Genomic DNA, 26,679 nt, shown 5'->3' with positions numbered 1-26,679 from the left:
AGATGCTACCACTGAGAGATGGTCAAAATTTAAGTTGTTTTGCAGAGTGGGAAATGTTCTGTGCCCCTAAACACAGGAAGGAACGCATACTCTTCACATCTTTATCTAGTTTCAATACATCTGTATTATTTCAACAGAGACTCTCTGAGTAAATGCATAAAAAGTGTCCTATCTTTACACAAACATGTAATACCCACCACTATTGCCTCTTGCTTGCCTTTTCAAAATAATCCCCTCGCTCTTCCTTTCTCTCTCTTCTTGATATACCAATAGTTTCATCAGTCCACAAACAGGAACTTGTAGATTCATCGGGAAACTTAGAGACTTACAACACAGAGTTTCCTTACTTACACAATGCTGCATTCTCTCTATTTTAATTGTGTTGTTTTGTTTCCAATGTTAAATGCAGTAATCAGTGTTATGTATGTAGAATTGTAAATGTTCCAATTACTGGCTGATTGCAAGTGGTAAAGAATTTATAGGAAAAATACTTCCCCCTCCCATCTCTATCCATATATTTGTAAATTCGTGCGTGTGTGGTATGTGTGTGTACATAAACGTAGTACAGACCACCTGTGGTAGGAAAAAAAACGGGTTTGTTGTTCCCAACTCTCTATTTTCAATCTCATTAACTGCTAAGTGGAAAACTTACTAGCTTCATAGGACTGTAGTAATTTACCACATAAAGAGACTGTGGGGTCTATTTATGAATCTCAAAATCGGTTTAAATGCACTGAAACCTCCCGTTATTACCGCATTTTAAAGTAAAGAGGCCATGTATTGCTAGAGGATCTCTGATATCTGCTGTGGAACCAGCCTTTCTGATCACAAATGCAGGTGTCTATGGGGACTGTGGAAATGCCCTATTTATTAAGCTCGAAATTCAGAGCTTTACCCCTACAACTAGCGCCATTGAAAATGACATCAGCAATTCTATCCTATGGGGAGAGCATCGCAGGAGAGGGCAGGCTTGTGTTCCTCTTTAATTTCTTATCATAGCTATAAGAAATAATAATTAACATGAGCAATATGCGATTTGTCATAAATAGACCCCTGTATCTCTTGTAATCATGATCAGGGTTCTACAAGCAGAGGTTCAGATAGGCTCTGACCTCCTCAGTCTGTTCAGTTTAGGCTGCCAAGCTATCTCTCTATCTGGCCTATGTATTGATTGGAGAAAATCCTATCTATCAAACCCTCCCTGCCAGTGATAGCTTTTGCCGGATCTCTGTTGTGAAACCTTTCCCCTGCTAAGTCAGTACCAGGACAGCGGCAGTACAAGTAGCGCCACTATCCTTCTTTCGCTATCACCATCTTAGGGTGGCGATAGCAGTAGTAAATGATAGGATTTTTTTTTTATCTATCTAAATTAACCATACTTTGCAATGGGGAACATTTTTTCAATTTTTTTTTTTATTATTTTTTTTTAGTGTTTATATATAGTTTTAGAAGTAGAAGGAGGTTTTTCGCCACTTAATAGTAAATAGACCCCTACTACTGAAGTGTTTAGTTTTGTTGTGCTGTGTTTTGTGGTGTTTAGCGTATTGTGATGCCTGACTTGCCCTATATTCTAGTCTGTCACTAATTATTATTAAAACAAAAGTTATTAATTTAAAGAGTGGAAAAAACAATCGATCGCTGTACAGAGAAGACAAAGAAATGATCATTAGTCTGAAACCACATGGTTTATAATAGATTGCACCAAAGGTTCATATAAACCAGAATAAGGAACAGTCAATGGTGCAATATGCAGCAATGAGGAAGACTGTGTATAGCAATCAGTGTATGCAACCACACAAACCTGAGCCTTGAACAACACAACTGCCAAACTTATATTTACATATAATAAGTGCTTCTAGGATGTGTTAGATCAACCTGGAATGTTGTCTTTAACATCTTTGTCACTGGTCTGCTTGGTTTGTAAACGCTGCGCTTATTCTGCCTAGATCTTCTAGATAGGTGTAACATTATTACACCACTTTAGTCCTGTTACAGAGGGATGAACATTTAACCATCTTCCAACATGTCCAAATATCTGAAGCATTTTACCTCCGTTGGTGACACCAACGTTGAAAAACAATGGAGTCCTGAAGAGGAGGAGGAGGAGAAGAAACAGGAGGAAAAGACTGAAAAGACTCCCCATCCATTTACTTCCTCGTACACCTTCAGAGATGCCCTGAAATGGCTTTTCAGTTGCCACAAGTTTCAGGTACCTTCTTTAATTTTTTTTAGTCATATATAGAATCTCTATTGCCTGGCAGCAGCCTGTGGAAATCTCAGGTTGACGTCCACGATGTTTTGATGTTGTGAGGTCACCATTGGGATATACGTTTCTATGGGATATTTGGTATCTCAATAATCCTACAGAGTCCTTTTATGAACCAAAAGGGTCCCCCAGAAAACCATGTTTTGTGCACCTGAACCATTTCTGTTTGTACATATGAGGATACCACTAGTGGACATCGGAGACACTTTCACTTCATATTATCATTAATTTCCATTTTTAAGTTTATGTTGAGATATATTATTATTATTACCTTTTATTTATATAGCGCCACTAATTCCGCAGCGCTGTACAGAGAACTCACTCACATCAGTCCCTGCCCCATTAGAGCTTACAGTCTAAATTCCCTGACACACACAGATACACACTCACACACACAGACACACACCTCGTGTTCCCCTGAAATCAAGTACATTTAATGTATGAAAAAAATCACCCATGAACACATTAAAAAGTTGGGTTTTGAAAACCATGTATGTACGAATGAACCTTACACATAGAAATTTTATACCAAAGTAAAACATTTTACTTTGGTATCACTGATACCCTTTATATTGTATGTAGAGTGACTCTTGTTTACTTACAGGACATATAAAGCATTTCCCTAGTACAGTGGTTCTCACACTTTGTTATACACCTTCACATGATTAATTTTCTTGTGTCACCGCAATATTAAAATATCAGTATTAACTAAACCATGATCCCGACTACTTATAGGAGTCCTATTAAATATATATTGCATTCAAAATATAGTTCACCGAACATCCTCATTGTACAATTCTATTCTCTTTAAGGACAGTTCTGCTCTAACACCAAGTTAATAAGTAACAGATTTGCAAATGAAAGGCTAGAAAACTCAAACAGCAAGTTTCAGAAATGTTTTGCTGTTCTGTCTTCGGTTCTTGCAGGAGAGGTTGTGATAAGTTGAGGGATTAGCATGTTAGACAGGCTTATTGATATGATAATCACAAAGTAGGTCTCTACCACGCACCTACCCTCCAGTGGGCACCATGAGTATAGCCCTGCTCAGATATAAGTTAACATTAGTTAAATGTTCCCTTTCCTGGGCAAATCAAGAATGAGTGGGCTGCAGTGTTGGCCAGTATTTTATATAAAAAACAAAACCGATGAAGGTTTGCTGTGATTAGTTTTACTTATTTGATAACTCCCAAATGTCAAACTATGGTCCTCAGGGGATACTCTAGTTACATGGCACTGGTATATGGTATTTCTATTTCCTCTGCATGGTGACAATTGAGAAGCAAGGTCTAAGGGGAGAAATCAATTAACAGTGAAGCGCTGTCGAAGCTTTGGGCGATGAGGCTCCCTGGCGATGAGCGGCCTGAAATCTTCGCGCATATTTGCTCATATCTCCTAGAGATGCCAGCAAAAATGTGCGAAGATTTCAGTATCGTATCAACTGTAAGTGCAGTAGTGAGGAGATATGGTAGAGTCAGTCTCAAGGCATGGCAACAAAGGGTCAAATTGGAAAGAGAGTAACTATCGTGTTAAAGGAGGGCTTGTTGGGAAGTGTGGAGCAGGTATAATGTGGCAGGTATTATGTAGTGGTATTCAATCATTACTAGTAAATACACAAACTATAGTAGTTGTCTCTACAGTGCTATAAATAGACTATTTGTTATTTTTTTTGTTCTTGTTGGAGACTAATACATTGACTTATTACAGTGATGTTTACATAACTTCAGTAAGCCTCTGTATGCTAGTGGTGCTCAATATTTTCCCATCTCGTTTTCCAAATGTCAGTGTGCCAGTGAATCCATATAGAATATATTGCATATCTGACAGTCGGGGACCTCAAAATGAGATGATGGGAGCCCACAGTTTGTTCTTGTCTGTTGTATGCTGCAGGACTTGCTGATCAGGTCATGATGGTCCTGTAAGCTGGAGCCACCACTACAGCTGGGAGACCAGACCAGGGTGTAGATTTCCACTGATGCATGATGAAAACCTGAACATTGATTTGGTCCTTAAACTATAAACTACCTCTTGTCATTAAGGGGTTTTAACATATTCACAGATATATATTTCTTTTCCCATCATATTTATGTTGAATGATTGACTAAATTCCCGACTTAATTTTGACAGTTGTTGTTTTACAGATTCTTATTGTGACCCTGGTTATTTTGGATGCTTTATTTGTCCTCATTGAGGTCCTTCTGGATTTGGAGCTGTTAGTGGATAAAGTTAACCATGTGATACCAGAGGTAAGTGAGAAATGCTTTAGACCAGGCCTGTCCAACCTGCGGCCCTCCAGGTGTTGTGAAACTACAAGCCCCAGCATGCTTTGCCAGTAGACAACCTGTTGATAGCTGGAAGGGCATGCTGGGACTTGTAGTTTCACAGACATCTGGAGGGCCACAGGTTGGACAGGCCTGCTTTAGACCCATCTATTAATATAGATGCAGATAGTCGGTAATCCATAGCAAACAATAAGACATTTGAATGCATTTATTTAGTTTGTGCTAGAGCAAACTTGGGTAAACTTTGGCTCTCCTGCAGTGGTGGAATTATGTATTCCAGCGTGCCCTGCCAGCCATGTTGGGACTTGTAGTTCTCCAACCACTGGAGAGCCATAAGTTGCTCATTGCTTCACTTAGTCAGACAAGTCTCTTTCTGCAGCTATCTCAAGTCACTGTTTTTGGGCTGTCTGTGCAGAAAAGTGCCCACATTACTTTTTAGCATAACATTTAAGGAGATCTCCACTTTTGGTGCTAGGACACAGTGGATGGAAGTGTCACTCTCCTGCTACTGGTGCTGTCTGCTGAGAGATGACTAATATAGGTCTCAGGACTGTGTAAATTAAATCCAGTACCTGATTTAAACCAATCAGGGATTTTGTATATTATTATTAATTATTATTATTATTATTATCCTTTATTTGTTAGGCGCCACAAGGTTTCCGCGGCGCCGTACACAGTACAAAAGTCGACTATACAGGGTGAAGCAGTACAAAACAATAAACAAAATACCAATACTTCAGAAACTCCAGGCAGGTTTATGCAAAAAACAGAGCAGAAGAACAGGTAGGGAGACATGAGGGAAGAGGGCCCTGCTCAGGTGAGCTTACATCCTAAGGGAGAACAGAACAGGCACAGGGGGAGCCAGAAAGGTAAGGGGGAGAGCGAGTTGAGAGCGGGTGGCGGGGTTATGTGGATGGTTGGTATGCTTTGAGGAAGAGGTGGGTTTTCAGCGCACGTTTGAAGGAGCACAGAGTAGGAGAGAGACGGATGGAACGAGGGAGTTCATTCCAGTGAAGGGGGGCAGCGCGGGAAAAGTCTTGGATTCTGGAGTGGGAAGAGGTGATAAGAGTTGAGGAGAGGCGTCGATCGTTGGCCGAGCGCAGGGAGCAGGCAGGAGTGTGAATGGAGAGGAGGCTAGAGATATAAGGGGCAGTAGAGTTGGAGAGCCTTGTAAGTGGTGGTGAGGAGTTTGAAAAGGATTCTGTAGGGGAAGGGGAGCCAGTGTAAAGCGAGGCAGAGAGGGGAGGCCGAGGAGGAGCGGCGTGAGAGGAAGATGAGTCTCGCGGCCGCATTGAGTATAGAGCGGAGGGGGGAGAGATGGGAGTGGGGGAGGCCAGTGAGGAGGAGGTTGCAGTAATCCAGGCGGGAGATGATGAGTGCGTGGATGATAGTCTTAGTGGCATCCTGAGAGAGAAAGGGACGGATGCGGGCGATGTTGCGTAGTTGGAAACGACAGGCTTGGGCAAGGGCATGAATATGGGGGGCAAAAGAGAGAGAGGAGTCGAGAATGACACCCAGGCAGTGGAGTTGGGTGACAGAGGAGATGGTGTTGTTGACGACAATAGAGAGGTCGTGGTGGGATGGGAGTCTGGACGGAGGAAAGACAATGAGTTCCGTCTTCGAGATATTAATTTTGAGAAAACGCTCAGACATCCAGGAGGAGATGGCGGAGAGGCAGTCAGATATACGAGAGAGGAGGGTAGAAGAAAGATCAGGAGAAGAGGTGTAGAGTTGAATGTCGTCAGCATACAGGTGATATTGAAGACCGAAGGAGGAGATGAGAGCACCAAGGGAGGAAGTGTAGAGCGAGAAGAGAAGAGGGCCGAGGACAGAGCCCTGCGGGACTCCTACAGGGAGAGTGCAGGGGGAGGAGGAAGAGCCGGACGTGGATGCAGAGAAGGAGCGGTTAGCAAGGTGTGAGGTGAACCATGCGTGGACAGATCCGGAGAGGCCGAAAGAGAGAAGGGTTTGCAGCAGGAGGGGGTGGTCCACGGTGTCAAAGGCTGCAGAGAGGTCAAGGAGGGTTAGTAGGGAGAAATGACCCTTGGATTTGGCCGATAGGAGGTCATTAGTAACCCCTTGGCCAGTGCAGTTTCGGTGGAGTGAAGAGAACGGTAGCCGGATTGGAGGGGGTCAAGGAGGGAAAAGACCGAGAGGTGCCTGGTTAGGCGGCTGCAGACAATCCGCTCGAGTAATTTGGAGGCAAAGGGGAGCAGTGAGATGGGGCGATAATTAGCGAGAGAGGTGGGGTCAAGATTGTTTTTTTTGAGGATGGGAGAGATAAGAGCGTGTTTAAAGGAGGAGGGGACTACACCAGAGGAGAGTGATAAGTTGAAGAGGTGAGCAAGGAAGGAGCAGACAGTGGGAGAAAGAGAGCGAAGGAGGTGGGAGGGGATGGGATCGAGAGGACAGGTCGAGGGAGGAGAGGAAAGAATGAGGTAGCTAACTTCTTCCCCTGTTGTGGGGCAAAAGGAGCACCAGAGTTGATTGTTGGCTGGAGGAGAGGCGATGAGGGTGGTGGGAGAAGGGGAAGAGGAGATGTTCAGTCTGATGGCCTCAATTTTGGAAGAAAAAAAAGTGGCAAAGTCCGAAGCGGAGAGGGAGGGCGGGGAGGGAGGGGGAGAGAGGAGGGAGTTGAAGGTGGCAAAGAGGCGGCGGGAGTTAGAGGATTGAGAGGAAATGAGGGACTTGAAGAAGGATTGTTTAGCGAGAGAGAGAACGGAGCAGAAAGAGGAGAGAATAAATTTAAAGTGAAGGAAGTCGGCCAGGGAGCGAGATTTCCTCCAGAGGCGTTCAGCAGTGCGAGAGCACTTTTGGAGGAAGCGGGTGAGTTTGGAGTGCCAGGGTTGGGGAATAAGGCAGCGTCTGCGGATAGCGGAGGCCGGGGCAACAGCATTAAGGGCAGTGGTGAGGGAGAGGTTGTAGAGAGAGGATGCCTTTTTGGGACAGGCCAGGGAAGGAAGAGGTGATAGTAGAGTTTCAAGAGAGAAGGAGAAAGAGGAAGGGTCAATAGCATCAAGGTTGCGCCTAGTAAGGGTAGCTTTAGGCGCGGCGGGAGCGGGGGAGGACGACAGAGTGAAGGAGAGGAGATGGTGGTCAGAGAGTGGGAAGGGAGAGTTAGAGAAGTCAGAGAGATCACAGAGATGGGAGAAGACAAGGTCGAGGGAGTGACCAGGACAGTGGGTGGATTATTATTGTAATCTCTTAACTACAGTAAGCCTAAATCTAATTTTATTAAATATATTAAACTTGACAAGAACGACCTTTATTTGTGACTATCTGCCTCAGACATTTGATCATTTTGCCATCAGTAAAATTAAGATCTTCTCAGCAAATGAAGAAAATAATTTACACGATTATTTTTAGATTCCGATTCTTTCATCCTGAAACAATTGCTGTTGTCCAATACATTCCTCTGCTCATGAAACTGTGTGCAAAATTCTCTTGGAGAATGCAGATATTGTGTTCCCAGCTATGTTTTCCATTCTTTACATATGAATGCTGTCAAAATATTTTGGGATATAATATTTCTCCTATCTGAACCCTGGCTGTGGATTAATCTGAAGGAGAGATTCATTGGGCGCAGTGTGTGACTGCGCACATTGTCGGCTATTGCTATGGGTTGCTAGGAAAAGTTTCGGACATTCCATCCTCAATATCTGTGTGATGTTTTTTCATGGACTGTTCCAGACCCATCGAACTGAACTGAATCTCTCCCTCAGTGTTTCAACCAGTTTTCATTTTTTCACACTTATCCTTGTGCCAGATATAAGTTATAATTAGCCAAACAAACTTTATATGCTTGCTTTTTCGAGACACCTGAGCCTTTTTTAAGTAGCAAAATTAAATAGATGGCTTTTTATTATGTGGTTATGAGCCAGAGAGAGGGAAATAAAAAAAAAAAACCATAAAGATGTTTGATTTTAGAAACTTAAACGTCTCATTTTGGAAAATTCCCCCAAAAATGCAAATGCCTAGTTCCATACATATCATATGTGCACATTATTCAAGCATCAATGGTATGTTTTGTGCTGTCTTCTTTCCCCACCTTATAGGATTACTTACCAGGGGAAATCTTAATGATACTAATAGAGCCACAAGCTGAACTGTTTGTAATAGGAAATAATGTTATTGGCATTATATCTGTATCTGCATGAATCTACTAGTAGTGACTTGTATGAGTGGGCTGATTCACACAATGACATCATGGGGTTTCTCTTTAAAATGCAGACGTACAGGTACTACCACAACGTTAAGATCTGAATGTGGTTTCCAATGAGTGTGGGGTAAATCTCCTGGTCACATCGCTGAACCCTCAATGGCAAACAGGGTTCAACAATGTGAATGCAAAGCTGTTATAATTATATGCTATATGACCTGTAGAAAACAGCATTTTACAAGAAGGGGGTGAAGGTACCACAACATTTATTAGAGCATAAGGCATATTTGTCGACCATGATTAACACAGAAATGAACAACCTCCTTTTTCACCTTCTTGTTAGATCAGAGGTCACACCGCAGTTCACTGGAGCAAGTTCTAAAGCTAAAGGAGAGTCACCATTAAACGACTGCCAAAAAAACCCCAACTGCATTTCCTCTAGATTTCACTTTTACAATAGTCTAGAATTGTATTTTTTTTTTTTCTTTTCTTTTCTTGAGCTCCCCACTGGGAACCTCTCCATAAACTAATATGCTCTTGCTGTTTTTTGTTCTAGGTATTTCATTATCTGAGCATTTCCGTCTTGTCCTTCTTCTTGTTGGAAATTGCGGGTAAACTGTATGCTTTCCGGCTGGAATTCTTCCATCACAAGTTTGAAGTGTTTGATGCCGTCATCGTTGTGATATCATTTATCGTTGACGTAGTCTATATAACACGCGAAGATGTTTTCAGCGCAGTTGGGCTGTTAATCTTACTCCGACTTTGGAGAGTCGCCAGAATTGTGAATGGTAAATGTTTCAATTGTAATATACACAGGTTTATGTGGTCAGTGTTTGATAAATGTGTATACAATTTGTGGCCAACTTTTTGGTATAGTGAGAAAAAAATCTACGTATACAACTACAACAGCCTGTCTGCGAAAACGCCTTTCTTATAGGACTCTCATTTGGAGTACGGTCTTATTAAAACATCTTTAATATTTGGTTATAGAGCTCATCAAAGCCCAAATGTTTCTAGAATCAAGTTATAAGCGACTGGTACATGTGTAGATAGAGAATTTTCTTTTAGGTTATTTTCTTTTTGGAAGGTGCCATGGTCATTCCTCGCTATGAGCTCTGATCTGCAGTAGTATATACAGAATATAGGTACTCCTAGCACTGCATGTTCTCAGGATTTCTACCCAGCACATGTCTTTCCAGAAGAAAGACCAGCACACCACTTTTTCTGCAACCTAAGCCCTGCACCTATCAGCAACATCACCACTTGACCCAATGAGCAATAAGCAGATTCCAGTGGTGTGCTGTAGCACTGTGACTGTGGAGGTGATCCCAAGTGTACCCAGCACCTCCGCTTGTCATAACTGTGGCTTGGGTAACTTCTTTATGCTCGAGGTAGGAGCCTAGTCTGTGCCTTGCCAGTACTCTGACACTATTTCTAACACATTTAAATCTAGAAATGTTATAAATTATATGTATTTGCTTTTCCAAAGGTGTTATTTTGTCTGTGAAGAGTCGTGCAGAAGAGAAGATCAACAAATTAAAGGAAAAACAGGAAACGCTCCTTGCCAGAGTGGCAGAATTGGAGCAGCAGTGTACCCAGCAGGTACTGTTCAACTTCCAGTTACGCTAGTCCAACAAAACAGTCTATTTGCAGCATTGTGCTATAGTACAAACACTGCAGTGAGGGAGCTTCCCTTCTGTGATTGCTGTAGATTAATAGGAGAGACCATAAAAACTCATTTATACTAGAGTTCCATCCAATAATAATCTTTGAGAAACTAAGTGACTTATTTTGATATAAAACTTACAGAATAATTTTTGGGGAGGTTGTTGCGCACCAAGTGTCACCCATGTGATTTTCATTTTGCCCTTAATCTGGATCTCCCACAACAATCTTTCAAAATTACGAATCAATGGTGGGTAGGGGGTGGGTTTCAATCCCCCTTTCACACCGCAACATATTACCTATTACCGTCAATATGGTAATGTAATTTTAACACTGATTTCTGCTTGTGGCTCAGGGAGCCGCAAGCAAAAAGCCAGCGGTGACATTACCGTATTAACCGCAATAATGTGCACTATTACCTTAATATCTGTAATAGTGCACAGGCCATGTTACTTTTAACAGTAATGTGGCCATTTGAATTCCCCCCCAATAAATTCTTACAAATAAAATTATTTTGGAGACTTTTGTACTGTTGGAGCATATGACATTACAAGTTAACCCGTGCATGATACTCATGCATTCTAGTCAAATCAAGCTACTTAAGGTGTTAAAAAGGTTCTTGTCATGCATTTGGGCCTAGCCCAGGTCTCCTCAGGGGAAGAGCGTTACTTCCCGACGCAAGCGCCCTTTTTTAACGTGGTTTTGTCCACATGTCACCACCTCATCATTTTTCTCCATCACCTCATCCTTCATCTTCATCGCCACATCCTTCATCAAGCTTTTTAAGGTGTTAAAAACTCCCCACTGTCACCCCCGGCAACCACCAACCACTCCCAACTGTCACTTCTCCTTCAAGAAATATATAGGTCAGTGTATAACTCTGCCCAGCAGGTGGCGCTGCAGCTTGGTTTTTTTTCCCCACACACGCCACTAGGCATTTATATAGTAGATGGCAGAGGACCAACAACCCGCAGATAGATTTGTTACTATTCTATTTCTGCACAAATATTATGGGGGGTATTCAATTGTTCCTCCGGCCACCGGAAAAACGAGCGCGTTAAAACTATTACCGTTTATACGGTAATATTGCGCGCAAAAAACGTTAATACGGAGTTTACTCGCTGAATTTCATCTCGCAGCTCCAATTCAGCGAGTAATTACTGTATACACAGTAATAGTTTTAGAGCGCTCATTTTTCCGGTGCCCGGAGGAACAATTGAATACGCCCCTATAAATATGTTCTAGAACTTGTCTTAACCTAGTCTTTGCACTCTCCTGTCGCTTTTCCTCATCCTGTTATTATTTTGTACCTTGTAGTCCTAACCTCCAGCATCCAAATTGTAACAATGGGAAAAGTGAATATAAATGATATTTTGCACGTGACATCACAACAGTTTTTAGAGGTGTGATGCTCTAGTACTTATGTTATTGGCTTGATCTAGCAAACCAGTGTAAGAAAACATCAGAGTACATATCTTAAAGAAGAAATTCCCCACACCAAGTGACAAAGAATAACGTGCCCCTGCCAGTACCAATCACTATCCATTCTCCAGGGCTTCGTACCCTGGAGAGGTTTAAATAAATACAGGTGTTAGTGCAGTGTGTGGATAATCCTGATTGGGCAGCAGTTGTCCAGTCAGCAGTAACAGAACACTGCATTAAGCATTGGTTTCATTTCAACTTCGCTTTGGTGTGCAGCCCTGAAAAATAGAAAATTATCAGTGTCGGCAGGTGTGAGTTATGTTTATAACTGTTGGTGTCTAAAAAATAAATAAAAATAAAAGATTAGGACCCCTCCCCCCTCCCCCCCCCCCCCCCCCCCATGTTTCTGTAGGGGAGAGACCTTCATTGCTATAATAAAATTTGTAATTTAAATTCTTAAGGCAAGGCTATAGCTGATTCTATACTTTGAAATGTGGATAATTTTGTGTTTTGGCTTAACTGACGTGTTATTTTATTTATCTTCAATTTACAGGAGCAAGAGATTACCAGACTTCAAACTTTATTGCAGCAAAATAACATATTTCCGGAATCCAATGACCCACATCTTGTCTAAAATCCTCAACCAGCTTACTGCTTTCTTAGGAGACCAGAATGTTTTTCTTAAAGTGATAGTTTATAGTAGTTCCAAATGTGTAATATGTGTGTGAGGCAAAGAGGAAATTATGTTTGATTTATATCTAGTTTAATCTTTAACAATACAAACATACATCTTTAATAAATACGTGAGTTTGTACATACATTGAGAATCAAATATTTTTGTTGTAAAAAAATAAAATCTGCATTATTGGACCACAATAAATGCATCATGGACCAGCCACTGCCAAATGTTTTGTTTTTTTTATATAAAAAACATAGCAAGTTGTGTAGAGATTAGAAATACAATTGTTATTCTATCTAAAGATCACTCATCATATTGATTTCAAATGCAGGAATGAATTTCATTGTATTCAGTAAACTGAACTGAAGGCACAAAGCACACAATCTAATGTCCATAGCTATGGTTACAAGTGGCTTGTGGCAAGGGCTAAATTTATCAAGCTGTAGGTTTGAAAAAGTGTAGATGTTGCCTATAGCAACCAATCAACTTCAACTGTCATTTTGTTGAATGTACTAAATAACTAGAATCTGATTGGTTGCTTTAGGCAACATCTCCACTTTTTCAAACCTGCAGCTTGATAAATGTACCCCTAAGACTGCGTCTGTATTAAAAAAAAAAAAAAAAAAAGTCAGTTTCCTCTGGTGCTGCTGTTGCTTAGCGTAAAGTACGCAAATTGGTGCACAAAATAATAATAAAAATAAAATAAAAAAATCAGACGCCATTCATATTCCATTTGTATCACATCTTACAACAGAAGGGACGGGAAAACCCAGTGTGAGTACAGCAAGGGAGTGTTCGCATAACTGCGAGTCAGACACGCCTGTCATTATCCGTTCCACTGACTGGTGCAGTGGGCTCATGATGATGATCTCACCTCTGATTAGTGCTCTCTTCTTTCCATGTGCCTATATAGGATTTTGTAGGTGTATTTTACCGTGATATTTTTGCAACTTTCATTAATACACGAGAAGGAAAATTACATCTACTGTATTAGGTATTGTTTTGTTTAAATAAAACAGAATAGCAAATTCATCTCACGTTATCAAAATAAATGTTAAAAATTGATTACAAATGGGGCAGCCGCAAAATATTCACAATGCACGAATCAGTTGAATTGGGTGTAAGGGTATCCGATGTTAACCAGATTTAAGCCATGCTACTGGGACAGAGCTGGGCACATGTTGAGTTGTGTCTTAATGGGCATACGTGCGTAACTACACTATGTGCAGATTTTCTTCTTTTTTTTTCCCCCACACGTCGCACAAAGAGCATCATGGCTGCTCCCGTCAGGAAAAACAGAGTGTAGAACGGTATAAAATCTCTGCCATAAACTCTGTGCTCAGTTTCACAACGAAAATTGTTTTGACAAATATCTATGTAAACATTTCAGGGCATTGTCATTTTTCCTAGGTGATCTCTAGTTCATCAAATTGTATTTAAGGTATAGCGGCCTTTTCTTAAAATGACTAGAATTATACTGTGAATGAAATAGGTTTGTTGAACATATCCTTCTGCAGAATATGTATTTCATGTGATCTATACAAGTGCTTCTGTAATATGAATAGTAGATCTGCAAGAGAAGACAACTGTGGTGAGATTGAGTGTAAGAAAAATAATTTTGCTTCAGTACAATAAATGTACCCCAACAATTACCTTTGACTATCAGGACTCTAATAAATATCCCACTGTGAAATCTTGGCATCTGAACTAGTGTACACAGCATACTATGTACATTTTAAGCCTTTACTTCACAGTCCCCTTTAGGTTCTGAGATTTAACAACTAAGTTAAAAATCTTTGAAAACTTCAGGAAAATGGTACAGTAAACCTAAGTGCTATCTTATAATCAATACATAGAAACAAAGAAAGCAGAAAGAACTCTCAAAATTGAGTAATACTTAAAATAGAAAGCACCGTCTCAGACTCTTGCCCCCCCCCCCCCCCCTGTCTGTCTCTCCCTCCTCCCCCTTGAAGTCTTTATATTATGTACATTTGAATGTTTCCTGTGTTATTGTTGTTTTGTTATTTTTTTGATTGTTTGTTTATGGGTAGTTCTATCTGATTTATTGGATCTACATTATGCACTGTACTCTGTGGTAACTGCTATGTTTGTTACATAGTCTTTTACTAAAAATATAATAAAAACATTTTGAGATGAAAATAGAAAGTACCTTTAGTCAAAGCTTTTAGTGTTCTAATCATCTTGATTTGAGAGATTGTCATTTCTATTTGCCTTATTTTACTATAAGAATGATTGATTTGAAGTAAATGGAAATTATTTATGGATAAAAGTATCCAACTGCCAAAGCCTTTTTCTTTTTTTTATGTTTTTTTACAAAAGCTTGCTCATGAGGACAGTGTAACTGGATCAGAGTTAAAGCCAGTCAGTCATGAAACTCCCCAGTGTTCATGTGGCCATGGAAGAGAGGGGGCGGGGCTGCAGAGCAAAGGATTGTGATATGAACATGCATGCTGAGAAGAGGGAACATTCCAAAGCGTCTCAATTTACTACATCATATATTATGACTGTGGTTGCCATGGTGATTGCATGGCAGTTAAATGTAAATCATTACCAACTTGAAGATAAACACTAAAAAAAAATGGGGTATATGTACTAAACTGCAGGATTGAAAAAGTGGAGATGTTGCCTATAGCAACTAATTAGATTCTAGTAATCTTATTTAGAACATTCTACAAAATGACAGTTAGAATCTGATTGGTTGCTGTAGGTAAAATGACAACTTTTTCAAACCCAAAGTTTAGTAAATATACCCCCATGTGTTTTCTCACAGGTATCCAAAGTGATTTGTTAAACACAATTTTTATATGGGATTGCAGCTTTAAAAGCAATTTTTGCTCTAAGTGATCTCTATTTTCAGTATTACACTATTTTGGCCACCTTTTCTCTGCTTTGCTTTTTATACCCTACATTTTCTTTTTAATTGGTTGTATTAGGACCAGCACCCCATACACTTGATAACAATTGAAAAGAAATATGGAACCCAAACTACTATAGGATCAAAAGAATATCCCACCGCAGATCCTTACATCAGTTCTTGACAACTTTTGTGTGTACATATGACACAAACATTTGCTTCTACATTTTTTAACAAATGTTATTGTTTTCTTCTAATGCCTGTATCAATATAGATAATTTGTAGAGCAAGTTTTAGATAACTGACTGTGAGACATACTATAGGCACACTACAGTAAGGCATCCTATTGCCCAATCATTTACAGATTCCAATTAACATTTGCAGAGCTGAAACCGATAAACTAATGTTTTACCTGCTAGGTGAGGATTGTTTTTATAGAAATGGGTAGAAGAAATCAAAGGGCAACTTTGCATCAATGGTTGGTTGAGCTTTGTAACCAGGAATTGCAGACTGTGACACATCAAGAAATGTCACAGAAGTTAAGATCTGCACAAACCTTCCACTTCTCAAGTTAGTCTGTAAACAAATAAAACAATTTTACAGTTAGATGGAATTCACTGAAACAATTCAGAATCAGCCCTATCGTCCATATTACACAACTCTTATCAGAGTTTACAAAGAAAAACAGCATAAATACTTGTGTGCCAATACATAAGCTGCCAATCTTAGAGGTATAGCTTCTGCAGACAGTGAGGACGCTGACACGCGTTTCGCTTAGGTCTGCTTTTTTCCAAGGCAAATTGAAAAAAGCAGACCTAAGCGAAATGCGCGTCGGCGTCCTCACTGTCTGCAGAAGCTATAACTCTAAGATTGGCAGCTTGTATAATACTCCGATAAACCCAGATTTAGCTCGGAGATATTATCTAGGTAGATAGCAATACACTCCCCATTTTGGAAGGAGATACTACAGCTTAAATATATGGGCTAATTTGATAAAGTTTTCATCACAGTGAAATTTTTGTAAATTAATTAGCAAATCCTATTACGGAATCCGCTTAATATGGGGAGGATTCACTGTGTGTCTAAATGAATAGTATCACCTAGCAATATACAATTACAGCTGGTGGTGATATTATAATTCTACCTAAAGCATAAGTCCACATATTATGGAGACTATACATGCAGACAGCAGTTGTTTTTATTTTATTTTATATCGCTTATTTTAAATCAATCACCTAATAAAAGTTACATTTTATTTAAAACCAAATTGATAATTAGAAGCTTCAGTGCACCTATCAATCAACTTCTTTTCTTTCTCTTGACTTCAATTCTATAACAAGTTAAGGTGGCACCCCATATCGATGCAATTTTGATATAAAATAAAGAATTTGTTAGGTAGTAAGCTTCTCAATATATGATTTAGTTCGACAGTGTCTCTTATTTCTAAAGATAACCATGGTTAACAGAGGAAGAACAATGATTTCAAGCACCACCCTCCTTTTAAAGCTTCTTGTCTGTTATTCTAACTCAATCAGCATGACCGAGTGATCTCCAGCCTTGTCCTCGTTAACACTCTCACCTGTGTTAACGAGAGAATCACTGACTTGTCGTCAGCTGGTCCTTTTGTGGCAGTGCTGAAATGTAGTGGAAATGTTGTTTTGGGGATAAAGTTCATTGTCATGGCAAAGAGGGACTTTGAAATTAATTGCAATACATCTGATCACTCTTCATGACATTCTGGAGTATATGCAAACTGCCACCATAAAAACAGACAGCAGACTTTGTGAAAAATAATATTTGTGTCATTCTCAAAACTTTTGGCCATGACTGTATGTAAATACATACTAATAATATCCCTTCTCATTGTATTAGGATCCAGCATGGAGTCCGTTTGACTATAATATATGTTGAAGAACACCTGCCTGTATCATTGCCTACTGCGATCTAACTATAGGCTTTCTGATTCCTTACAATAGTAGGAACTCCTGTGCCAGGTCCCCATCACTGACAAGTTATCAGCGGTGTAAACAATAATGTAATTGTAAATGGAAGGCATCTGCATTCTGCAAATCTACTAAAAAAGAGTAGCATGCACTCCACCTATTGTGTGTAAGGAATTATACTGTGCAGAACAGCATAGCTCTGGCATTTTAGTTTGTGTATATACTAGTATTGCACTGAGAGAAAAAAATAAATAAATAATAATATAGGTTATGTTTATTTCCCTCATTTTCTTCTTTATACCAATTTAATAAAACTGTAAATGTATTAAATATTTTGCAACATCTGTTTATCGATATATGGATATTTACATACACAGTCACTATACAAATTATTTGCCCCTTTTGAATTTTTCACATGTTCTTTTCTTTCAAATCCTTCCACAGATTCTTGATGGACTTAAGGTCTGGGCCACCACAGGACTTTTTTTTGCATTTAAACTATTACAATATGGCTTTTTATGTAAACTTTGGATCATTGTCATGCTCAAATCTAACTTGTCCAAGTCATAGGTCTCTTGCAGACTGTTGCAGTTTCAGTAACTTTTTCTCAGACTTGCGTTGAATGTTCTTAGATCTTTATAGAACAATACAATTGTTTAACTTTTTCTGTCCCTCTGCCCTTTTATTTAAAGGTAGCCATTATGTGAGGCTGGGTTTTCCAGATCCCCCTCAAGGTTCACAAGAAAAGTCATTGGATCTCCATGGCTTTTATTTTTTGGCAAGATGTAATTATGATGTTAGTTTTACATTTGGAAAAATGACCAGTTCCTTATAATAATATTCTTCTCTTCATGCCCCTACAAAATGTGTTTCCATTACTTTTATTTGGAATAGTGCAGCCTCCAGCACCTTAATCTGCCTGTGAGGCTTCCAATTTTTCACTGTCCACATCTCTGATAAATCATTTCAAATTTCCTGGTGTATATCAGTTTCTGTTACCTTTTAGAATTTGTCAATGATATTTGAGAAAGGCTACTAGTTCCTGTCAAACTGATCTTAAATACAAAAAACTGTCACTTAGAAGTAGTTGTCATACATACATCTTTCAGTCTGCGAGCAGCACAAAATCCCTAAATTGTACAACGTGTTTGGGAGAATATAAAACATTGCACAGATGGCAAAAAAGATGAAATTGAAGAATGTGGGGTCCCTGCCATTGTAATGTTTACTGTATTATAATCAGTGGTCGAAGTGGACATTTAGAAGTGGCCGTATGAAACTTGTAATGGGAATGTAAGTGAATGGAATTTCATAGTTTTACAATGAAGGCAGTAGGAGTGGCGGTATGACAGACCACCGTATACACCCCCGCTTCTTCCACTGATTATAGTCATAAAGAATTAAAGCAGAGAGCAATAACTATATAGCACCTCTAGAATGTTCACCAGTGGCAGAGTTAGACTACAATAGGGGCTACTGGCTCTATGGAAATGCCCCAAATAAGTTTTTTGTGGTCAGCACCATTTTAGAACACATTGGTATCTTTACCACGCATAGAATAGAGATAAGAAGTGATAGAGTTCAGAGTAGCAATGTCACTTACTGGGATAAATGCATGAGCGATCTTTTGGGTCACATTCACAATCTGTGCTTGAGGGTTAACCAGGGAGCCAAATTTTGTCCATTTAACTTCCAGTTCTAAAGAAACTGGGATTTTGCACATGTTCTTTAAAACAGAAAACAATAGGTATTGGTAAAACATTCTGTTGTAGTATATTAGAAAATAAGAATCAATAGAACTCAATTAATTTTACAAAACGAGCAGTTCATGAAGATATTTAGCTGAGAATTCTGGAAATACATCTGTTTAGGATCAAGGTAGCATTTTAGTTTAGTTCATTAAAATTTGTGCAGCCACAATAATCAATTGAGAGCAACACAAGTCATTTAATAGTTCCATTATATTTGGACAAAGCAGGTTCTGAGCAGTCAATTCTTCAGGTCAAGTTGTACAAATCCAGAAACAAATATTTTGTTCTTAATTTGAGAATTAGTACTGCTTGACACGTAATTGTCTTACATCCTCAATTGTCCACTCAACATAATGGAGACACTTATGAGGAGTATTAAGCGAGGATTGGTGAATCTGTACACCGCTAGTTCAGCCTCAGGCAGTCCCATCACACATGGCTGTTCCATACAAAATAATTTTGCAGATTTTGTTTATTTTTTGATAGTCAAGTCAAATATTCATATAAAACAACTGACAAGACTATTCCCACTTTTTATAATTATGTTAACTTCTTTTTTTGCATGGGATAAACAACACTGAAATTGTAACAATCCAGAATGACAATTGGGCTCAATGACATTTCTATCCATGTCCCTTATGTATTTACAGACAGTGAGGTTACCGGGATGTTGGCTGTCTCTGTATCGATGGTATTAATTGCCACCCAGTCCAATACATTCTCTGGCTGAGAGTTTCCAAACTGAGCCACATAACCTGGAAACTGCTGACCCCTAAGTGCATTCAGTGTGGTATTCGCAGCAAGCTGGCAAAACGCAGCATCCGTATAATTGATACTATAAAAATAAACAAAAACACAAATGAAGGTCTGTCCATGACAAGCAGTGTCTGTGACAAATAAAGATATACGAACTTACCGCAGTCTGCAGCCAGACATCATGTTATACCCAAATAACACAGGAGCTCTATTTCCTTCTTCTGCTAAACAGTTTTGGTCACTTGAGCTTTTAAGCAGAGTCAGTTGGCCCAATCTGTTAGTATTCCGAATAATGCCCGATTTAGACAGGTTTGGTTAAGGAAACGTGAGCCTGTGATGCTCATGACTGTACATTCACCTAATATTACTTATACCACACAATTAAATAACTCACTGTCTATCGGACTGATATATGGTAACCGGTGAATGCAGAGAGACCTGGTCACAAATGCCGTAACATCATAAGTTTGTGCGCCATTGTCACTGTGAGATAATAAGATAATAAATGTCAAAACCATGACGTCACCACAGCCATGACACTGTCTTTCTGCACTGCCAGCTCAGATTACTGATGGAGGGAACTGTGTCACCTGCTAGGACACTTGGTGACAGCGCAGGTTGCCTTGAAGGTAAGTACAGCTTAGGCATTTAGGCAGAAAGTTAGAGTTAAGCTACATATGACTCTATAAAACTTCAAATCATGTTAGATTGTATAACACATGTACATGTCACAGTACTTACAGTTCCTTCACAATTATTTACTTACTACTCTTATGAACATATATACTACAGTACACTAGGAAAGAAACTGCAGTGCACATATTACAACCACCCTTTCTTGCTGCCAATGGTTTATATTAGTGAAATATATTTCTCCTCTATAAAGCACAATTTAAGAGGGTGTGACAAATTTGGTTGCATTATCTTGAAACACAACACGATGGCTCAGTGGTTAGCCAGGGCCTTATCTATGTGGCGTTTGTATATTCTCCCCATTTTTGCGCGAGTTTCCTCTGGGTGCTCCGGTTTCCTCCCACACTCTAAAAACATACTAGTAGGTTCATTGGAAGCAGACAACATTTTGTGTGTGTGTAGTAAGGAATTGAGACGACTCAATGAGGCAGGACTGATGCGAACGACAAATATTATCTGTACAGAAATGCGGAATTAGCGACACTATATAAATAAATGATGATGAACCATTTGCTTAGAGGGACTTTCTCTGTTTTTGGTCTTCTAGTCCCTGTGATCCTGAACCCTTCATTTTTAGTTGTCATTCACAGATCTTGATATTCAGGTAATGTTATTTTATCTATATCTGTTATCCTTCTGCCTTCTCACTGCCTTTATCCTCTTCTCCCTTTGCCTTCACTGAACATACAGGTATATTTGTTTCCTCTGCCTTTCTTCTTTTCCTCTCCTTTTCCATTTTCTAGTCACTATGCAATTTGTTCTGTCCACCTTGCAATACACAAAACTTTGTAATGTACCTTACCATTCAAGTCACTGTTGTCATGTACCTACCTTACCCTTCATGTCACTGTTGTCATGTACCTACCTTACCCTTCATGTCACTGTTGTCATGTACCTACCTTACCCTTCATGTCACTGTTGTCATGTACCTTACCCTTCAAGTCACTGTTGTCATGTACCTTACCCTTCATGTCACTGTTGTCATGTACCTTACCCTTCATGTCACTGCTGTCATGTACCTTACCCTTCATGTCACTGTTGTCCTGCACCTTACCCTTCATGTCACTGTTGTCATGTACCTTACCCTTCATGTCACTGTTGTCATGTACCTACCTTACCCTTCATGTCACTGTTGTCATGTACCTACCTTACCCTTCATGTCACTGTTGTCATGTACCTTACCCTTCAAGTCACTGTTGTCATGTACCTTACCCTTCAAGTCACTGTTGTCATGTACCTTACCCTTCATGTCACTGTTGTCATGTACCTTACCCTTCATGTCACTGCTGTCATGTACCTTACCCTTCATGTCACTGTTGTCCTGCACCTTACCCTTCATGTCACTGTTGTCATGTACCTTACCCTTCATGTCACTGTTGTCATGCACCTACCTTACCCTTCATGTCACTGTTGTCATGTACCTTGTCATACTTCTCATTGGACAAATAAAAAAAATGCACTGATAGAATTGTAATTATCTGATGTAGGCAATGCAGCTATTAAGATTCACAAGTACCACAAGACTTATTTAACAGTCAACTCATGATCAAATATATTATAACTACAGTATTTTGGACCACGTTATACAAACCGTAGCTCTCTACACTAGTGAAGTCATGTTGGGCTGCTCATTTGAAACATGTCTATAGTCTTCATCAAGAGTATTGATTTTAGACTACTCCAAGGACACCTTTCACCTTAATTGCTTTCTGGTCAAGCAATTCTGGTCCTTGTACTTGTCTTGTTTACTAAATAAACTAACTATATAGGTGTGTGTTTACACACAATACAGAATGGCCATTGCATACCACATGCCCCTTACAAAAGGCTCTAAGTGAAGCAATAGTTAGGACACTAAGGACAGGTCCTTTCTCTCACACTGCAATCTGCTATTAACCCCCTGTAGACCAAGTTAAGGTAAGTAACATAGTCTGGAGGAGCATGCTGGGTCTCACAGCCAGACAACAACTGGACACTCCCAGGTTGCCTAGCTATACCAACAATGAATGCAGTTCCCGCATGTGTGTCCAGCAATACTTCACATGACAATCTAATAAGCAGTAGTCCTAGGCATGTAAACGTAGTAATCATTTTTGTTAATTAAACAATAAATAAATAGGATATTGTGGTAATTTAAAGCCAGCAATTAGAGGCAGCCCAAATGCATATCCTGGGTTCCCACTTAGAGGAGCCGGTGTTGTGCCGTCCTGTAACGGAAGCAAAGGTTACACCTGTGATTGGATGTATACAAAGATAATGCCTCTATCAATAAAACATTGTTGACTGTACTGCATTAGTAGTCCCCATTCCTTTCAACTCAGAGGATGGTATTTACATCAGAAGCACAACCTGTACCAATGGTGGTGAGCAATCAGCAACAGTTACTATGTTAGGTTAATGATTTCACACAGTAAAACTACATAAAACAACAATCATTTCAATTAATCAACAGTTATCTTACACAAGGAGACAAGCATTGGATTAGCCTGCCTCCTGTAACTATTTCTTTGTAGATATCCTGCACCAAGGTTCAGCTGTATGGCATCCAAGACAGTAGCAGAAATTGATAAATAACATACAATTATTTATTAGCTGCTCTCAGATATTGTCAAGTTTTATTTCTCTAGCACAGTAAAGTGTCACTAGAAGTCACTACATTTTTACTATTTAAGGAAAATAATTTGCAATATATTCTAGATTAACATTAAGTGTGTATAATCTATTTCAACACATGGACTAAATAATTTATTTTAATTGTTCAATACAAGATTGTCTACAGTAGTTGCTGACATACTCAATACAGGGTAAGAGTCATGAATTATAGCAAGGTACATTTCCTTCTCGAAGAGCAATTATTTTAATTACAAAATTAATATTTCAAGTCTACTTTATTACTCACTGGACATAAATTACTAGTGATACACCACTGTTACATGATTGCAGTAAATAAAACTAACAGCCTTGGAAAAGTAGGAGTACATTTAACATTAGAGCCACAACTTGGCAAAATCTTTTCAGCGTCGTTTAAAATATTAGTTTATTTCTATATTTATGTGACACGGCTAGCCTGGACGTCTTGGGTGGGAGTCACTGATGTATAACACAGTGGGTGTGTTTTATTAATAATTATAGCATTGTATACCTCAATGAATTGTACTTGAAACTTTTGCTGAAATATATTCTTGTTGATTGATCCAAGGATTAAAGACACGGAGGCACTTGTAATCTCCCCTTGATCTGTATAGGTCACAAAGTAACGCCCCTAAAAGAGTCATACAGATGAAACTATATCATATAAGAAATAAATGTACAGATTAAATACTGATTGAAGCTGAAATGTCACTTTTATAAAACATTTTGAATTGCTAATACAACATTACTTTTTTTATCTAAGGAAAAAACACAGAATCACACAATGTAAGCTCATTGAAAAGGGCTATTGAATATCACATTACAGAGGTTGTTTTTGGAAGAGTTCCCATTGCTACATAGAACTACTTTAGAAGTGGAAGTTCACTGTGTAGAACTTTCCCTATTTCTAACCTGGACCCCTGTGTAGTAAATATGAGGGCTGATACGCCCTGCCTGTTTACCTAAAGCCAGATGGCACTGTGAGCTCTCAGGCAGAGGGGGCCGTCCACCACTCAAACTGATGGGGGAGGAACGGACAGACCGACCCCCACTTCCGGCACAGCAATCGCACAGTGCAAATGTCTTGCGGCCTCTGGCATCAAATTATGGGAGGAGGGATCAAAAGGTGTACGCCCCCTTGATATATTCGTAAAAATGCTCCTTGGAATAATCATCCTTAACCAGCAGGAAAGGAAAACAACACATCTGAACCAAATTAAATGCATGGAAAGAAACATGCAGGATGATTAATCAATAGACCCAAGGTTTATGGCAGAGATCAAAGCATATTGATAAATGGACCAGTTTGCTCCATAAGCCATTTCCTTATAGGCCCATGGAGAAGAAATGAGAGCATGGCATGGAGATCAGTGACCCCTAGGCATGTTAATTTGGCATCAGTAAAACAAACAGCAGAACATGCAGACATAATACATAGGTTTGAACAAGCCTCTGCTATGGTTCTGACAAGTCTCAGGATTTATGTAAATGCTGTTAGAACTCGTTTAACAAAACATTGAAAACAAAATGCAAATGTTTATGCAGAGAGAAAAAAAGTCAATAATTGTTTCCAAACAGTTTTATGTCCGATTATCTGCTGAGAGTTTTGGAAAACATAGCTCCTATTTCAGGGCTTATCACATGGACAGTTCCCTGGTGACCCTTTGAGCTGGAAGTAGTGTGTGCAGAAACATTCTAGAAATCAGAAGGCGCACAGTATAGACGTGGCACACACCAATGTCTTTTCCCTGTTACCTAGAATTCCTTTGTATACATCAGAATCAGATGTTGTATGGATCAGTGAGAGCTATTATAGAAGTTAACCAATTACGGAGTAATCTAAAAATATATACCATAGACACTGGTTCAAAATGTGTGATACACTTTTAACTAACTACTCTTTGCATGACGAAGTGTCACTTTGCACAAATCTTCCATGTAAATATAGAACCATTAACATGACAAAAATGGAGAAAAACACTTAATGCATTGTATATTATTGTCTATTAAATAAGTAAATGACTTACCCCCAGCACAACATTGCTACAAACCCCTGTATTGCTGTCATAGGAAGGTATATAGTCACTAAGATTTCCACAAGTGAGAACACCATCTATGGATTTGATTGTAACAGTCTGCACAGTCACATTAATCTGCAGCAAAATAATAGATTATATACATATATGTTTTCTTAAGACCCTTGCCCAAGAATTTACACACACATTGCGGTTTACTGGTGATCACTTTAAATGAGTAACTGGCATGCAAAGGTCCTTAAAGAAATGTGATTATACATTTTATTGAAATAATGCTTAGGACAAACTAGAACACATTTGCTAGGATTATATGCATATCTTGCGTGCACTTTGAAACAAAATATTCTTTACAAACTCAAAAATAAAAAAAACATTCATAAAAATAATAATCACACAGTACCAAACATAAAGGAACCTTGGAAATTTGTACAAGTTTTTATACAATAAAAAAAAAAAAAAAAAAAAGTAAAACAATCTTTGGTTCTTTTATTTGTTGTTAGTTTATATTAATGAAAGAATATCCAATGTTGTAAACTAAAATGTAGGCAATTGCAACTAACTTGACCAAAAGCAAACAAAAAAGAAGTTCTTACCCATTGTTGTGAATTTGGCACCTGTAAAGAAAAAAATAAATAAATAAATAAAAATATATTAAAACGCAGAAATATATCACTAAAAAGTATCACATGATATGTGTAAAATGCCTTCCAATGACAAAAAAACGAGTATTAGATTCCGGCTGCAATTTTCTACGTAAAACCAGGTCCCATAAAATTACCTACCTGGGGTCTGGCGTTTAGGTCCAATGTTTTGCGCGCATCTACCGAACTGGAGCATGTAGGTTATTTGCAATTAGAATATGGTCGGCAGTGTAGTATTGTCCTCACTCCTGACAACCTGGCTTTTCATCAGACAGGTGCTGTGTTGTTTAGTGACAAAACATTGCCCGTAGGAGCATGCAAAAGGGAGCTGAGCAGCAGTTTTGGGGCATAGCCTGAGTGCTGGACCCCAGGTAAGTAACCTATTGGAACCAGGTTTTATTGAAGATATTCCACTCAAAAATGTAATTATTCTTTAGGTACTTACAGGCAAAATTTGGATGTTTTTGTATGTCCCAAAAGTGAGGGCAGGAATGGAACAATTTTCTATCTGTACACTTCGACTACACGTGGAATCCTGGCTCTCCAAAAACCCTATTGATAACAAGAGATTATTTGCCTAGTATAAGATGTGAGAGCTTACAAGCAGTGCACAATCCATTCTGTGTATGACCCAACTTCACGCTCTAAAAGGAGTTCTACTAAACGTAGTGTAGAATCCCATTCAACAAACAGATAAATATGCCTACAAGTTAATAATTTTACCACTTCTTAACTGATATTTTTTAAATTAATTTTCAAAATGCCAAATAGGGCAAAAAATATGTATGAGCCTTCAGATTCAGTGTCACCTACATTTTAATTTTAGAGGTTAGAAATGACTTGGATACCGGGTGGCCTGAAAATATCTCTTATAAAAGTTGTG

General features: G+C 39.1%; 2 protein-coding genes across 2 annotated transcripts in view; one reads left to right on the top strand and one right to left on the bottom strand.

Annotated features, from left to right (window-relative positions):
- The window catches only part of HVCN1 (hydrogen voltage gated channel 1), a 28,907-nt gene extending 16,218 nt beyond the window's left edge, over positions 1-12,689 (top strand). Inside the window, exons 2-6 of the mRNA XM_075178439.1 lie at positions 1,947-2,209; positions 4,405-4,509; positions 9,261-9,492; positions 10,194-10,306; positions 12,345-12,689. Of these exons, the coding sequence (XP_075034540.1) occupies positions 2,024-2,209; positions 4,405-4,509; positions 9,261-9,492; positions 10,194-10,306; positions 12,345-12,425 (717 nt within the window). The 5' untranslated portion in view covers positions 1,947-2,023 and the 3' untranslated portion in view covers positions 12,426-12,689. The remainder of the gene's footprint in view (positions 1-1,946; positions 2,210-4,404; positions 4,510-9,260; positions 9,493-10,193; positions 10,307-12,344) is intronic.
- Positions 12,690-13,451: 762 nt separating this feature from the next.
- The window catches only part of TCTN1 (tectonic family member 1), a 38,274-nt gene continuing 25,046 nt past the window's right edge, over positions 13,452-26,679 (bottom strand). The window contains exons 6-15 of the mRNA XM_075178450.1: positions 26,242-26,348; positions 25,749-25,769; positions 25,147-25,272; positions 23,631-23,750; positions 22,614-22,695; positions 19,956-20,097; positions 19,703-19,874; positions 18,892-19,014; positions 15,758-15,921; positions 13,452-14,040 (exon numbers count right to left, since the gene is read on the bottom strand). Coding sequence (XP_075034551.1) covers positions 15,778-15,921; positions 18,892-19,014; positions 19,703-19,874; positions 19,956-20,097; positions 22,614-22,695; positions 23,631-23,750; positions 25,147-25,272; positions 25,749-25,769; positions 26,242-26,348 — 1,037 coding nt within the window. The 3' untranslated portion in view covers positions 13,452-14,040; positions 15,758-15,777. The remainder of the gene's footprint in view (positions 14,041-15,757; positions 15,922-18,891; positions 19,015-19,702; positions 19,875-19,955; positions 20,098-22,613; positions 22,696-23,630; positions 23,751-25,146; positions 25,273-25,748; positions 25,770-26,241; positions 26,349-26,679) is intronic.

Source organism: Mixophyes fleayi, chromosome 1 (genome assembly GCF_038048845.1).
Source record: "Mixophyes fleayi isolate aMixFle1 chromosome 1, aMixFle1.hap1, whole genome shotgun sequence".
In the NCBI taxonomy this organism is placed as follows: Eukaryota; Metazoa; Chordata; class Amphibia; order Anura; family Limnodynastidae; genus Mixophyes; species Mixophyes fleayi.
Note: the sequence above shows the minus strand (reverse complement) of the source record. Positions and strands in the feature narration are given on the sequence as shown.